The sequence below is a fragment of the Argiope bruennichi genome, chromosome 9 (assembly GCF_947563725.1).
Source record: "Argiope bruennichi chromosome 9, qqArgBrue1.1, whole genome shotgun sequence".
NCBI lineage: Eukaryota > Metazoa > Arthropoda > Arachnida > Araneae > Araneidae > Argiope > Argiope bruennichi.
The window spans coordinates 88242121-88260430 of record NC_079159.1 but is presented as its reverse complement, the minus strand read 5'-3'; the positions used below and the strand labels follow the sequence as shown (position 1 = coordinate 88260430).

General features: G+C 27.7%; 1 protein-coding gene across 1 annotated transcript in view; it reads right to left on the bottom strand.

The window, feature by feature from the left end:
- Window positions 1–557: 557 nt before the first annotated feature.
- The window catches only part of LOC129985106 (protein jagunal-like), a 30008-nt gene continuing 12255 nt past the window's right edge, over window positions 558–18310 (bottom strand). The window contains exon 2 of the mRNA XM_056095017.1: window positions 558–2655. Coding sequence (XP_055950992.1) covers window positions 2175–2655 — 481 coding nt within the window. The 3' untranslated portion in view covers window positions 558–2174. The remainder of the gene's footprint in view (window positions 2656–18310) is intronic.

The following is an 18310-nucleotide window of genomic DNA, read 5'->3' as shown; positions in this document are numbered from 1 at the left end:
CGTATGATTTGGATTCTGGTGGACACTTGCTCAAAAGGACATTGATATATGTAGAGAGGGCGAATTAATCTATTTAACAGACTTAAAAAAAAGGTGTTTAAAATTAAATATTAAATGGAATGATTTCAGATATCAATTAGGTCGTTTTTCTTTCTTTGCTTATTTGTAACTCTACTTTTTCAAACTTTAGCGTTTTGAATTTAATAATTTCTTTAATAATTCCATTAATTTCTTTTCAATTTCTGAAATTTTTAACCTTCTCACATAAATTCTTAAATGCATTTTCTTTAGGAAATGATCTCATTTGTTTGGTTTTTCAAAAATAATTTGGAATTAAATGTCTTGAACTGACTCATTTCAATAGAATATGCATATGAAAATCTATTGATAACCCTTTTATGCATTCTTGTTTTAATGTACCCAAGAAATAGTACAATGAACTCTGTTTAAAAAAAAGATCACAAAACTTTTGTATATAGATATGTGTTTCTTTAATAAATAACAATTAGAAAAATACATTTTTGCAAAGTATATTGAGAATTTGTCACAATTTTCAAAGAATTCTATTTTTTAAAGTTGGGCAAAATAAATAATATAATTTTAACAATTAATAAAAAAAATAAGAGTAGATGCTTTTTTAAATAATATGGAATTCGTAAAACTAACTTCGTGTCACATAAAAACAAAGCTAATTTTAAAGCCTTTTTCTCTGAAATGGTAAAGGAACATAAAATATCAAAACAAAATGAAATAATCAGCAAAATATAGGCCACGCAAACAAATAGTGCATAGAAGTCATCAAACTTTAACTGGTCAAAAATGGATCAAATAATAATTAATGAACACAAGTCACAGTTTACACAATAAAAACCTTCCTATCAAAATCTCAAGAGCTTTTTTTCTGCAACAGCAATGAGTGAATATTGTTCACAAATATATTTCAAAACATTGTTCACAAATGAAAAAAATAACAAAGCTATGAATTACATTTTGACAAATGGTTTATAACGATTATAAATAAGAAGTAATTTCCAATCAACTCATTATATTCTAAGAAACTTAATATTCTAAAAATGAAAAGAGACACTTCGTCTTTAACTCATCATTATACGAGTCTAATAATGCCTTTCACATCGGATAAAATTGTTAATAAATTAATTGAAAGCTCTTTGGCATAATATCTATCTGAGAAAGTTTGACAATGACGTTAGATAAGTGCCCCTTATTTAAAACAGAGCATTTTAATGGTTGTCTAAATAAAATAATAAGTTTTTGACAATGATTCTAATCCAAACGACCTCGAATAAACGAAGCTTGATGTAAGTTTAACTACGGACAAACAAAAATTATTCACACAACATATTTTCATTCAACGACAGCTCGCAGATATTATCGTCTGCTTTTAGTTCTAAGCTGGTGCTTAGAATCTCTTCCCCTGATCTTGAAGCTCATTTGAATGGAAGGAGTAGCAAAAAAATGTCCAATAAATCGGATTACTCGATTAATCAATCGAATCGGAATCGAAATCGTTCGTTTGATAGGCCTCTTTTAAAAAAACGGTCACGTGTAATAACTCTATCTATATTAAAATAAATAATTTTAAATAAAAAGGGACCATTTCAAATATAGCTGAAAATTTAAATATAAAGTAAATATCGGAACTTGCTGAAAATTTAAGTAACAGTATCAAATGGAAATATGTGAAATTCTTTATTATCTCTTTGTTTTTTATAAATAGTGATTGCTAAGTTTATGTTTTGATTTGTAAAAACATATTGAAAGAGAATAAAAACAATGCCTAATACGCCCAACGAAATTTCATCAAAATATGTGCATCAAAAATCCAAGTTTCCGTAAGATTTCCCACTGTCGAATTCTTCTTTTGTATTTGGACGCATTCATCATATAATATCGGATACAATCTTCGGGGACAAAGATGGATGGTGTATTCAGGGAACATCTTAATTCTTTTGGAACTTCAGGAGCATCATAGATTTTAGGTTTATCACAAGGAAGGTAAGGTCATAAATTACAACACAACTTGGCCATCTCCCTAAGCTTCATTTCTTACAGATCAGCTTTTACGTCAAGAGAATGGGCAGATCTGAACAGACAAAAAAATCACCTTATTAAAAGTCGCCAACTGTGTCTGAGAGTGTAGTACGTGTATGTAATCAAACTCTTTTAAGTTTGACCCGCCATATCTTGATCAATTTGAATGCGAAAAAAATAGAATAGAAATGCACTTGAAGAGCTACTGTAATGAAGAAGTACCACAACACTCCAACGGGTATTCCTTGCCATTTTTCCACCTGGGCCTCTTGCTTTTTCTCGGCATATTCTGCGACATCAGGGTAAAACCATACGGCGGCACAGAGCAATGGACAGATGCCGACAACGAAGGTGCCTGCTGCGTAGTTCCTCAAGGAGGATAGTCTGTTGCGAGACAAGGCCCTCAGGCCTAGGATGGCAAAGATGATGCTCGCCGTCCACAGGTATTCGAAGGGAAGCGGCTTAGGGATGAAGAGCTCTTCCAATTCCAAAATGAAAATGTCCATTCTGTCGAGGACGTCTTCGGATAGCTTGGCTAACATGACGAAAAACAAGAGGAAGTGCAGGAAGATGCATGTCTTTAGACGGCTTTTGTATAAGGCGCTGAAAAGGAAGATAAAAAGCAATTATTAATAACAATTCTGTGAAAGAGGCGCAGATAATAACAATGCAATCAAAATTCCATGTGGAAAATCTTTTGCGATTTGGAAATTCTTGTACACGTAATAAATAGGTAAACAAAGAGCTTTATAATCGAAAAAAAATTCAATTTTGAGAATGTGATGGATCATCACATTTTAAATCTCTTAGAGTCTGAAGAAAAAACGATTTTGGTAATTATATTTTGTGATTTGACAAGAATGCGATAACTTAAAAACAAAACTAGCAAGAAGAATGAAATTTGATTATAGGGACGATGTACCAGAATTGTATTATCGCCAAAAAAATGCAATCTTCTTAGCTTTTTTTTTCTGGCATTGTTCATCGTACACTCACATCGTACACGCAATCAGATTGCTGGTGAAGCAATGAAAACGGTTTGAAATTCAAAACATTTTTATAAACTATTAAAATTTCAAATTAAATTAAAATTTCAAAAAAAATCACTCCGAGGTGTACGTTCCCATTCTCCAAAGTATACATGTGTCAAATCTAGTCGTTGTAGGTCAAACGCTCCAGATGTAGAGCGCCAACACATATACACACACACATTTATCTATATTATTATTATAGATTGTAAACATAAAGAACACCATAAAGAATAATATCTGTTTTGATATTTGTTTCATATACTCAAGATTTTTTGTAAAACTCTCAAATATGTAAAAATAAATCAGCATGAATTGTAATTAACATTATATATGCAGTCACAAAAGGAATTAATTTCAAATATCAAAACATCGTTAGATTATGCAAAATAAATTTTATATTGACAACGTACTCAAACGAAATCGAGCAATTTATAATAATTTTAATGATTATGAAATATTAAAAAAAAAAGTCCGATTATTAGTTTTTATACAAAATTGCGTATTTCTTTACATTTCGAGTGGTACACAGAAGCAGACCAAATATTTTAATTTTAAAATATTAAACTCCAATCTAATTCTCATTACTCTGGTTAATATAGTTAGTTGATGATATTTTTTTTTTTTTTTTTTTGTCAATTTCATTTGAATATGGAAATGAAAAAATTTCTCAGAAAAAGTGATTTTGTTAGAAGTCTTTATGAGATGTTCGAAAATGTTTCATTACAAAATAATTTAAGAAAAATTTCGTATATGATAATAACTTAAATGACATTCATGGCAATAACTTAAATATGATTCATTTTTAAGTTATTGTCTTTTCAAATGTATGTTGGTTGCAGAAAAGCAAAGTGTTTCTAACTAAATTTTAAGTTATTTTAATTATGATTTGCTTGCTTTCATTCAAATGGGCAATCATTATTTTTCACATAATTTTTCTCCGAATTAAAGTGCAAGTTCTTAAAAGAAGAATTTTAAGACCTAAAATGGTAAAAACTAAGCACGTATTTTTTCATAAATTTTTTAAGAATAAATTTGTTTTCGGTAAATTATGCATATATATATTCTTTTCAATTTTAATCCTTATTCATTATTTTTATTATTCCAATGGTGAATATTTGATGAAGGTTTTTTCATATTAATCTCATGAATTCATTTTTTATGCTCTATTAAAAAAATTCTTATATAAATTTTTCCTTATTAAGTAGATCATTTTTTCAAGTCATGAACTATGGAATAATTTTATATTCATATCTGAAGCAATAAAATATAGGATCAATCACTGATTTTAATAAGTGAAAAGATAGGGAAAAACACTGTGATAAAAGGAAATAAAGGGTTTATGGCATAAATAAATAGCATTCGGAGGCATATTCCATTTTTGTATTATATATATATATATATATATATATATATATATATATATATATATATATATATACCATATATAAGTGGTTTCATATTGCGAATCTTTCGCATTCAAAACGAGCAATAAATAGCCGATAAACCATAGATGACAACAGATTTGCATTTAAAAGAGGATGAAATGCAATACCACTTCATTTATATGCTTGAAAAATGAAGTAGTATAGCATTTCATAGGTCCATTAATAAATGGTTATTAAAAATGATAATAGAAAAATTATTCCATAATAAAGGAATGCAGAAATAAAGTGACAAAAGGATAAACGTAAATTTATCCTTTTTTAGTAAACTGTTAATCTTAGCTCTGTTATTAGCATATCTTTAAAGGAATAAAAGATATTTTATTTTATTTCTTTAGCCCATGCAAACAAAACTTATGGTTTTAAATTTAGGTGCTTTCAACATGATGAAGATTCAAATTCAACTGCAATTTAGAAGAAAAAAAAACGATTTATAATGATACTGAATACTTTTTGCAAGAAATAATCAAATTTGTTCCAGAAAGTTTCACCATAACAACACTTTGTGTTGCATCAAGTTGCAACCAATTATAACATGAAGATTATAATTTTATTTTATTACCACAAAAATAAAAATATTTTTGCAGTTATCCAGGGGGAAATGTCGAGCTTAAAAATGTGAAAATGATCTCTTAACAAAAAACTGCTAAATATATCCGGAAGTACATGACATTTTAACCAAAATTTATATTCCTAATAACTTTCGCATATGGAATCTATTTATGCCAATTGAAGAAAAAATTTTGTATATGCAAGTAATCTCTTATAAAAACTTTAGCCGCAAAATCTTTTAACACACGTTTTTCACTTAAAATGACCTTTTTAGTTTCCATATTGAACGAATGATGGTGAACTAAAAGTGGATTGCTTGTTTTTTTTCCACGATTGTACATTTGTATCAAAATTTGAACGAAATCCGTCAAAAGAAGCATCTGCATAATTGTTCGTATGCATGTGAAAATGATGACTTAAAACTGCAATGATGGATGAAAATAAACATGCGATTTCAATTCTAGAAACGCAGAAGTGGATCATATTTTGAACCACATATGTCAAGAGGTTGACTGCCTGCTAATTTATCAATACGGATAGATGTAAAAATGTTATTCAAAAGCGTTACGAGCCAAATAATTTCAGTTTAGTGTGTGAACATGATATCCAAACTGTAAATCTCTTCGCTTATAATCGATAATCGGTCAATCATAATAGGTTAAAAATATTACACGATATATGACATTGATAAACAAAAAGTGGTCTATAAGATCTTTTAATTCAACGAACGGTAAAAAAAATTATAAATATATTCTATATTTTTATATTTATAATAACTACAAAATTACCGAAAATGCAACAGAAATTGCAAATTTGTTGGACGAAAAATAGCTGAACGATACAGCCATGGCCGGCTGTTTTTATAAAGAGGCCCCATGCAAAAGAAAAATCTTTGGAGATCAAAAATATTAAAAAATAAATGCTAAAATTATTTTATTATCAAAACTTTTTCAGAAGCAATAAATTCTGATAATTGGTCATGGGATAACTAAATAATTATTATATTTTCTTAAATTATTGGGGGTTTTTTTTTCAAATAAAAAATTATAATTAATATCAGCATCTATGCATTTTGGGTGAAATATTTTATACAAACGATAATTAAAACAATATGACTATGAAAAATTTGATAGTTCGTTCCTTTTTCTTTCAAAAAAATTGTGTTTTGCAACAGAATGGTAAAATAATCATTTAAAGTGAGCAAGAAATTTTAATATAAGAAAAATCAACAAATCTTTCAAAATGTTTATATCCAGATTAAAAAAAATAATAACTGCATACGGGTGTCTTAAGCGTTTTTAGAAAACATGCCAATATGTATATGTTTAGAAACCCAAAATTATCCTATTTGTGCTTTTCCACACAATCTTCAATCGACTGCCATTTTAAAATTTCTTTATAACATTTTTAAAAAGTGAATTTTAGTAATTAATTAACCTTCTGACAAAAAGTTTTAAAAAGAAGTGACACTTTCAACCTTTCATTGACTTTTCCTTTTGGAAGATGCTTATTTTATCACATAGTTCTACTAAATTATGCTTTTAATTACTGTTGGCTCTTGAACTCATAAGGCTTAGCAGGTATGTCACATTTTTTTTAACATTAATTGAGTTGTCTTCACTTCCCCAATTTATAGTAAGAAAAAAGAATAAGTGGAAGACTTAATTTTGTCTTGCTTGCGTGGCATTGGCAAAGAACGCTGCATCCTAAAACGGCCTTGAATGAATATCAACACGAAGAACACATTCTCAAAGTCTTCCGTTTGTTTTCAAGTTACTCATTCTATTCTGCCTTAGTGAGTTTTTTTTTCTGAAAATGAATGCGTATGGGACAAGTAAACTTAAACCTTTTCATTACTGAAGAGATGTATTTATTTCAGAGAATATTTCTGTAAGTAAATACAAAAGATAATAATTCAAAGAGTATTTTAATTCTTGAAAATATCTACCTAGCTAAACTACTTAATTTAGCTAATGTAGACATGCATTTCCTGAACTAAAATGTTGCTGTTTTTTATTTATACATGTATAAATTTTCAAAACCAACAAAAGTTAACATTATAAATTATTTTTATACGGAGGATAAGATATAAAGAAAATTTTGGAGGAATTTTGAATTATATCAAATTTACATTTGACAGGAAGACATTTGAATTATATCAAACAATTAAGATCAAATGTGAAAGTAGTAAATAGTAAGAATGTTGCCATTAAAAATTTACATAGTAAATAATTTACATAAAAAATAGAAGTGACAATTTTAGGGAAAATTATACTTCAATTATATAAAATAATAGCATTCAAGTTTAAAATGATTAGAAAAGCAACTAGAATCGATTAGATTCACGCAATCGATAATATTAAATGAAGACATATTGTTTTGTTCATTTGATCTAAAGATTTAATTACACAAAATTTTAATGTTTATTCTTGAAGAGGGATTTAAGATTCTTAGTAAGGAAACAATAGAAAAAAAATATTACTATCAATTTAATAACAACGCACGACTAATCATTATATCGATGAAATTTTGCTGCTGGTAAATAAAACAATTTTTAACCGGAAAAATATCAATGAATAATTTCAAAAGTAATCTTTCAAAATAAAGAGTGTGCAGACGATTTCCAACTTTTTATACCAATAAAGAAAACTGAAATTCAGAAATATTCAACGAAACTTATTTGGGCATAATTGCTTAAACCTTAAATTTTATTTCGTTTCTTCCTTTAATATAAATAAATTTTGAATGGAATTCGGGCTTCTTTTTTGTGAAACGAGCAATTCATTAAATTTTGTTTGAGCTTTAATTCAAATAATTTCCGTAAATAATTTGGAAATTCATTCTTTCTTACTAAACAATTCTTAAACTGACATTTTACGGAATTTCTTGATAATGTTTTGGTGGAATTTGAATTAAATCTCTTTTTCTCTCATTCTTATGTAATTTTTGACATAACGTTAAAAGATATTAAAAAAGAAATATTTCCAAAAGATTTTTCCATGGAATAATATTATAAAATCAAAAATTTTCTTAGTTCATAATTTTTGCTGTAAAATATATTTAAAGAAGACAAAAGCAATATAGAATCTAAATCCTATATTCATTTACATACTTTAAATTCGATTATAATTCGCTTACGTACCTTTTATTTATCATCTACAAATATGAAAAAAATTGAATAAAATGCTATTCTTAATGTGAAAAGGAAACTTATTGTTAGTTCCTTTTATCAATGTTTTTCTCAACGTAATTTCAAAAACTATTTATTTTGAGCTATCAAGCATATTTTATAAAATATCATTGGGGGAAGAGGAATCCTTCCAGTTTTGAAATATTTAATTTTTAACCATTTTTTGTATAATTTCCTATTACTCATCAGTATGAAAAAAATGCACGAGTGCATGAAAAAATGTAAAAATTAGAGATTGAATTCAAATTTCAAAAGGAAAATAATCAAAATACACATTCAAATTTTTAATTAACACTAGTTAATAGAAAAAAAAATCTTTTATAAAATAAATACGATTATTTTATGTTTTCTGTATAAGTTCAAACTTCTCTTTTTGATATTTTTGACTAATTAAAATTTATTTTTAAAATAAAATCCACAAATTAATATATATTTGAAGAAAACGAAATCTAGTATTATGTCTAAAAAAATCCGAGAGGAATATTTATTCAACGAAAAATTACGAAACATTATTTAGAAGCCAAATAATTTAAGGCATAATTTCATGTATATAAGACATTTTTATTAGATATAACCGATAAATAAATCGTTCAAATAACAATAAAATTTTTAAGACACAATGCGTTATGAAAATCGCTGGTGCAAGTCTTCTAATATATTTTCATATCCAATTAACAATCTATTTCCATAAAAGGCTTCTATGTAATCATATATGTTAGTTATTACTTAAGAGATAAGTTATTTAGATAGATCATTTGCTTTTCAAAACTTTAATGTATTGGAAAACAGATTCATAAACACCTATCTATGATCTACGTTTTAGCTTTTCTAACAGTGTGTTTAGTTCTTAGATATATATCCCTTTAAGCATCTTAACACACACAAAGTCTTCAGAAGGCCAAGGACGTATACACAATAGGTCACTTAAAGCATCTCGATATCAGATAATCATTCAGGACTTTTACATTGCATGTTTGTTTGGTTTTTGGGTTTGGGTTTTGGTTTTGATCAATAATATTTTCAGATGTTAGCATTGATCACTAGCTCTTCGCTCATTGTAAACAACTTTATAATAATATTTGCTTTCACCATTTTTTTAAATTTGTATTTGGCATTGTAATTTTTGTGTTCATGAATCACTATTTTTTTAAAATCCAGTTTTAGTGATAAAGTTTTTATTTGAGAGTTCTTGAGCATTAAGTGTAGAGAGGGTCTCACTGTAAGGAACAAAAGGTTAACAAGAGAGAGAATTGTATGATGGAAGACGAGACAAAAGCAAGACACATATGACCAAACCTTAGATATTATTGATACGATAACAATCCGTCTACATGGGCACATCTTCCAGTAGTATAACAATACGCATCCTTAAGTACTAGCACAAATGCAGCATAAAATGTAAGTTTATCATTTCGCATAATATTGAGTTCTGGTCATAACTAAACTTATTTTCTATCACTAAATTTTGAGCAAAAAGTGTATATAAGTTTGAGAAATGTTATATTTTAATATAGAATTTTACGTGTGTTCTGTTTAAGAGAGTAAAAATGTTGTTTTGTTTAGAAATAAGTTTAATATATAGATTACAAAGTCAGCGTAATAAATTATTTAATTAACTTTTAGTTTATAAGTTCATGTTTCTAGAACTCTGCGTATAATTCAAAGAAAATGTATATAAATATATTATTCCAAATTTAAAAATAAAAATATTCTGAGCAAGTATTTTAACAATTTTAGCAGCACTGCTGCGAATTTCATTAAATCAGTATAATGCGTAAACTCTTCCATTATTTAAGAACAATAAATAACCAGTATAGTTTAAAAAATAAACAGTAAAAATTAGCAGCAACAAAATGTAATATTTGTTGAAAAAAAACATGAATAAAATTAAAGCAAAATGTTTCTTCGCAATTGAAAGCTAGATCGTCTTTCATTTCATTTATTTATTTACTTATTCCTCAAAATAAAAAAACTCCCATTCCAACGAAATGTTTCTATTAGCTAAATCATGTTCTTCTAGAAATTCCTAAATATATAATAAAAACAAAAAACTTTTGACACAAATATACCGAGGATATCTAAAATTTTTGGCAGATAATCTCCATTTAAATTGAAAAATTGGGAATAATCTCTTCGTAACTTCATCGTACGATATGTTTGATTCATAATATGCGATGATATATTACTTTGTCTAAACATTATCCAATAAAATGTTCTCATTTATATTATTAAAAAACCTATTATAAAACCAATTATCCTCCGTAGTTTTCCAACTTCCTTTATTTGATTTCGTTAATCAAATATTTTTCAGTGATAATTCCCATGAGCAAGACGGATCGTCAAGCCCTTTTTTTCTTTCATTTCTGCCATTTTCCAAAAGTATTCTGGCAGTCACATTCACGGTGACTTTTACACGTATAAACGTATTTACAAAGAATACAGAGTAGCAATATCTATGCAAAAAGAACATAAAAACAAAAAAAATTATGAAGTATTTTCTTTGTATGTCAGTAATTAGGTGATGATAAACATATGCAATAATTAGATATGCATATATTATATTCATTGGTGTGAATAGTACCATGCGTGTCAAACAATCCTTAACAAATATTGTCCTTTATCGTGTAGTTAAATTGTGCTATGAAGAACTTGTAAGTGGCTGCTAAATACTATAACACTCCAGAAAAATAAGAATTATTTTCAATATTCTGGTGAAACTGTGTTTTTTTTTCCCCTTTATTTCTGCTGTTGGCAACTTTCTATATCTGCAGATGAATTTTTACAGAAAGGAAAGAATTTAGTATCATTTTAAAGATTGAAATCAAAAGAATGATAGCCAAATAACTTTTTGAATGAGAATTTTCTGTTGATAAAATTTCTAAGCAATTTAAAAACATTTATAAAAGGACTAAGACTGTAGATATCGACATAGCTGTGATTATTCAAGCCGCTTTCGTTCAAAAGAACGCATCAAAAGAATTTGCGAAAAAAGTACGAAGAAATCCACATTTTCTTACAAGTAAAATGGCTGCAAAAGACAATATGATCCATAGAACTATGCAAGTTATCATAAATGGTGATCCGGGTTTTCGGATTTGTCACAAAAATTCAAACTTTGATAGCCAAAATAGAATTAAAAATTGCATAAAAAATACCAACAAGTATTGCTAGAATAATATTTTTTTGATAAGAAGCTATTTCGCTTAGAACTTTGCAAATATAATTTTGATTTTATTTACAGAAATCGAATTCAATTTGAAGATTGCAATAACAAAAAACAAGAATAAGTAAATAAATGATAAGGATATAATATGCCCATTTCAGGTCCAATTAGCATTCTTTCCTAAAATAAAAATCTTAAATAGAATGAAAATGATATCGTTTCTTTTCAATCCATTTTGTGGTTTCATGATGATATAACATTCCTTTCCATCTTGATGCTTATAAAATCCGTATTCACATTGTTAGAATAAGGATTTTGATTTAGAATTCTGGTGAAATTGTACTAAGCAAAACTTTTTGTTGACCTTCTCTATAATTCTGAAGGAATTTCTTGTGTTTGGAGGTGGCTTTGATTGCGGGACATCATTGAATAAAATATCAGGATCAAGGATTTAGAGAAGATCTTTATTTGTGATAAGGAAATACACTGGTTTATATATTTATTTTTGGCTCGGGATAGTTAGTTACTTGAAGATTATTTTTATCCATTCCTTATATAAGCATAATCTTAGTTTTTAGAAAATGTTATGAAATTATTAATGGGCAAGTTGTAACATAATGTTTTGGATTTTTTTCTTCTTTACCGACTATTTCGAGACTGAATTTTTTAGTTACTTGAATAGTTAGTTACTTGAAGATTATTTTTATCCATTCCTTATATAAGCATAATCTTAGTTTTTAGAAAATGTTATGAAATTATTAATGGGCAAGTTGTAACATAATGTTTTGGATTTTTTCCTTCTTTACCGACTATTTCGAGACTGAATTTTTTAGTTACTTGAATAGTTAGTTACTTGAAGACTATTTTTATCCATTCCTTATATAAGCATAATCGTAGTTTTTAGAAAATGTTATGAAATTATTAATGGGCAAGTTGTAACATAATGTTTTGGATTTTTCCTTCTTTACCGACTATTTCGAGACTGAATCTTTTGACGATTTTATACTTTATCTATATCGACTTTATAAACAGGAAAATAAAAAGTAATTCGAGACATACAGAAAAATATTTGGAAACAAAATCTGATTCAAAAATGAAAAATCGAGTGCAGTGCTATGGTTGGATGACTGCAGCTTTAGTAGAAAAATACACGCTTACTCTTGCTGAAAAACAAGTTTTTAATATCCAAAGTGAAATTGTTTGATATTGAAAGAGAATTTTAAAAACACCAATAGAGAGTTGAAACATTTTGAAGTATATCTGTATCAACTATAAACAAAATAATTAATTAAGATTTTTATTTACTTAAAAGAAAATGTGTACTATCATTAAGACATAAAAGGCGTCTTTAATGATTATAGAGAAATTTTCAATGAATTGACATCAACAAACAGATAATTTTTATAAAAATGTTCAAAAAAATATGATAATTTTTATGGCTATTGATGACAGAAATTATAAACTACTCAAAATTTAAAAATATGCACATTTTTATGTTACATATTGCCCAAAGAATGCAATGATTTATATTTTGAAAGAAGATATTCTAAAATAATTTCTTAATGGTAACGTCTATACCCTATTTTATCCAATAGTAACCACTTCACTTTATTGAGGGCCGTGGTAGGCTGGTGGTAAGGTCTCGGCTTGTAAGCCGTAAAGTTTCAGGTTCGAGACCACATTCCACCGAACAACCGCCGTGTAAGGGGGTCTGTTGCACGATAAATCCGTCAGGGCCAAACGTTCTCCCGTTGGTGTGGTGTGGTATGGAAAGGGAGGTGCTAACTGAGGTGTCGTCCTCGCCATCTGACCGCGGTTCATAAGTACGAGGTCCGTCCCAAAATAGCCCTAGTGTTGCTTTAAACGGGACGTTAATATAACTAAACTAAAACTTCATTTTTATCGATGAAATCATTCATCGTCTCTTTTATTTATCACTTTTAAAAATAAAAATCCATTGGATTTTCTTACTTTGAGGTTAATGACTTACTAAAATTCTGAATGAAGAAATTAATTCATGAAAAAATTATGTATGGATACCTTAACCCGTCTTAGATACATTTTAGATTTGAAAAAAAAACAATTTTGAACTTTCATCCAAGAGAAATTTATTAGAATCTATTTATTATTTAAATATTTTTAAAAAATTAGAAAGCTCTCTGGTTTTACATACATCGTGCCATTTTATCTTTTTTTTTTTGCGTCGAATAGTAAAATTAGCCGTTGTGTTTATTTTAATTCTAAAGAAAATTCCAACTTTTACAAAATCAACATAATTTGTGAAATTAAAATAACAATTCAATCTTAGCTTAATTAAATACTGTTGCTTGATTCGGAAATTATTCATCACGTTAAATACAATATAAAAAGATAACATTTTACCATGTGATTACACTTTAATTCAAAAATTACTTTTAAATAGATATTATAAATTAATACGAGGTTGTTTAACAGCGATTAAAATATGTTTTATCATTTGTTATCATTTCCTTTATTGTCCTTCATTTAATTTCCTTTATCAATAGCATTTATTTATGAAGAAAATTTTAAAATTCCAGACGATTTTCGATATTCACAAATATATTGGGCATGTAATTTCATAATTTTCAAAATGAAAAAATAATTTCATAAGCCTCAGTAGCTAATGTAAAATAACATTTAGAATCAAAATCATATAACCTACTTTTCCTTTTTTAAATACTCATTACTAAAAATTAAAATTTTCACAATTTAAATAATTTTTACAGCCAAAATATTGCTCTAAATAAAGTTCTTTGGTAGGAAATTTTAAGATAAATATCAAACAAATCTTTTAATCCCAGATAATTTTCAAATGTTCATTTAAAAAAAGCTTGATAAAAATAAATTTTTGCTCAGATTTATTTGAATGGTTAAATATATGAATTAGTAAGGCAATTAATCTCTCAAAAATTTAAATCAACCAAGACCAAAGTTCTCAAAATTCTCGCACTAAAATACGCAATCATTTTTTTTTTCCGAAAATGAACTAGTTTGAATTATTTTGTATTATTCTTAACTTCATAAGAGTGATTGGAATACACAGTTACACCTGAAAACATATGAAAAAAATTTTCAGCATAACTTCGGGAGAGGCATATGGAAATCTATAAATTTGGTATAATGTTTATATAAAAATTTTCTAGCCCAAAATGCTTTTGAATAATTTTCACAGACAGACTTCAAAAAAATTGTAGACTTCCATTGAATTTTGAAGTAACGAGGGAAGGGAAAAAATTCAAATGATAAACTCGATTCTTCCCAGTCTCTAAAAACAAAACATAGCTATCATATTGTAAAAATATACAAGAAAGCCGAGAGACGGAACTTCCAGTTCAGGTTTCAAAAACTACTTTCAGTGAATTTCTTGCACACAAACAATGTCACAAACAAAGAAATCTGATTCCTTGCGCGGCAAAATAATGCATAATATATCATTAAAAGTAATTTCCTTTTCCACGACTGAGAAACCATCTTTAACAACTGTACAACCTCGCATGTCTTTCAGTACTGGAAACACATCTAGTAAATAAACTGAAATGATAGTTTTTCTTATTCACAGCTAATTACCTCAATCGGTGGATCAGCTGGTTCGTCGAGAATATATTGGTTATATTTGATTTCATAAAAATCGTTTAGCTATATCTTCATGTCCCCCAAATTATCAGACATTAAAGCCATATTATTTCAAATGTCTTACTTAAGTTTTGCTTATAGAACCTTCCTAATGAAGATAGTCTCTTGACATCTTATCTTTATCAAAAATATAAATGCCCAATTCGTCCATTTTCTATCGCAATACCGTAACTTCATTTTTTCTTCGCCTTGTTAACTATACAAATAATTAAGATAATTCTTAGTTTTAAACAATATAAGAAAATTACTTAATTCCATATTTGATGAAACAATGAAAATGGTGTGAATTTCAGGGCGACAATGTAATATACTATTATTGAAAGGCAAAAAAAATTCAAAATTGCCAATATTTTAAAAAAAATGTCACAGAAAATTTGAAACTGCTTGTAGTGCATTTCAGAAGACAATATCCCATTCGATATTTTTCAGTTATTTAATAAAAAAAATAATCGGTTGGTTTTCAGCTATATTTTTAATCTATACGTTGTGTTATCACGTGGAAATGACTTCGTAAGAAAATTGATTACAAGATTTCATAATAATTACACTTATGAATTATTAAAGACAATACAGATAAATTTATAAAAAAAAATGTTTATTAAAAGTAAACTGTTACTTGTTACTTGTACACTAAAACACAAAAAATGCTTCTTCTTAAATAACTGGAGGTTAAAAAAACAGTCGAAAAATTGTAAAGAACCAAAAACAATACTAAAGAAAATTGAATCATAAAGAATAGAATAAGAAAAAAAAAAATTCTTGAACATTAAATAAAATTTTAACAGTTTATGGATTTCATTAAATGTCACTGCACTTAGTAGTATTTATTAGTTTCACATACTTTAATAAATTTTACTCTAATTTCGCGATTTTTTAATTACATTTTTTCTGCTTTTCAGTATTTAATAAAAATATGTGTTTTTTAAATCATTTAAATAATTTTCAAATTTTTAAATAGATTATTATAAATACAGTGAGAAATGGATTTAGAGAAACAAGTTTTTTAAGGTTATATTTCAGTTAAATGATAAAATAAAAAGGTTTTTTTTTCATTCATTTAAAACTAACCACCTCTGATGCTCAGCTGCTTCATTGGAAATCTTGGTTGTGTTTATTTTCAAGTATTTCTCTTATGTCTGACTTAATGTTCAAAATTCTCTCAACAAAGTATTTTTTGAACATTAAAGCCGTGTTATTTTAATAGTCTCACAACTATTCTGTTTATTTTTAATGAGCTATCCTAAAGAAATCAAGGTTCATTAAAATAATGTCCGAGAAATTTATTTTCAAACGCATGCTGACTTTCACTGTAATGTAGTTTCGAATTAATATTCTTTGCTACCTACTTTTGGCAACCAACTCGCTCCTTTGGATTAATGGTTGCAAAAACTTTCAATTAATGGCGTCATCCGATTTTGTGATAGACATATAACCCGCTCTATTTTAGAAGCATGCACCGCTCTGTTCATTACCCAAGACATTTTCCTAGGGTCTATATCTTTATTCATCCAATCACATCACAGTAAATAGCAGTAGTATTTAAAAATATGCATGCATTTTTCAGCAGTACTTGATTCTAAAATGAAACCTTAATTGAAAATTTAAAAATGTTCAAAAATTTTATTAAAAGCATATTTTATACTGAAACCTACTCAACTTGAAAAAAAATTAGCAAAATTTAATCATATCTTGATAATCAACAATGGAAACAGGCAGGTGTGGTCTCCCCAAAACTTTCTCGCAAACCCCCTAATCAATGTGTCATCCCTGAGAACGCCTTACATGGCATTGGCGTACAATACTTACAAAATATTAATTTTTGGGTGAATTTAGCATTTTTTAAGAATCTATTGTTCTATGCTTGGCGAGTTATTTGGCGATTAATCCCTGGCATTCGTTAAAAATACCAAAAACCAAATTTGTTTTTTAGACATGTTTTTTCCGACCGATTGAAACAAAAATTTGGTAAATAACTGCTCTCGAAATCGCCATACGCCACGCCAAATGTATTTAAGTCGCCGCGTTTTTGATTTATCGCGTTTACATGTTTCTGAAAGTACAGACCGACAGACAGTCATCATTTGGAGTCATCATCATTCATATTGGATTTGATTCAAAATTTGACAGGTGTATTCTACAGAGGTTAAACCTGCATACCGAATTTTATCTATCGAGCTCGCTTCGTTTTGTAATTATCATGATAGCTTATATTCGATCAGCCGGGCAGGCTGACTTCCTCTGAACAGTATTACACAAAATTTGACAAAAATCTACAAATTTGGTATAAAGACCGTATACCAAATTCCAGCCGTCTAGCCCAAAGCATTTTTGAGTTATCTTTGTCACAAACAGACAGACGAACATTTTCCAAAAATGTGTTTTTCGAACTCAGGGAGTTCTAAAACGTGGAGATTCTTTAATATCTCGTTCTAGAATTTTCTGACGATTACTATATTTTCTCCACAATATATACACGAGAATGTAAAATGCCGGGTTGAAATATTAATATCAGCAATTAAAACGATTTGAGTTTTTAATTTGACAACGAAGCACATTGCTATAAATAACACTTAAAATATTTTCAAAAAATTATTTATTTAAAAACGGAATAAAAACTACACGGGGGAAACTTTACATCGTAGGGAAGTTATTTTTTGAATATTATAGACATGTAAAAATATTTTTTGTGCTATTATAATTTCCGATGACAATTCGGGAAAACGCCAAAGTATCGCTTAATCTTTAATTAATTAAGATTCTAATATAATTGTATGAGTTATTATGCATAATTCTACATATTCTTTTATTACATATAATTCTACATATTCTTTTATTACATATAATTCTACATATTCTTTTATTACATATAATTCTACATGTATTTTTTTCACGTAAATTTATTTAATGTCAAATAAACTGATTTAAAGTGGACAAGATAAAGTTTCGTACATGAGCTAACTGTGTAATGGTACAAATGCGTTCATTGTAGAACTAAATGCACTCGACTTAGCAGACAGTCCTTTTTGGCAAACAATCAATTTTTACAAGGAATTCGTTTTTTTTCCTTAAGTTCCTCACAGCTTACTGTTCTTCACTCTCTCCCTTAGATTGCAATCGAAAAAAGAAACATAGACACATTCGTTGTAACCTTTTCTTGACAGAAAAATGTCAGCATTTGTCATTTCTTAAATATTTTGAGCATTTTTGCATTATCATTATTTTTAAA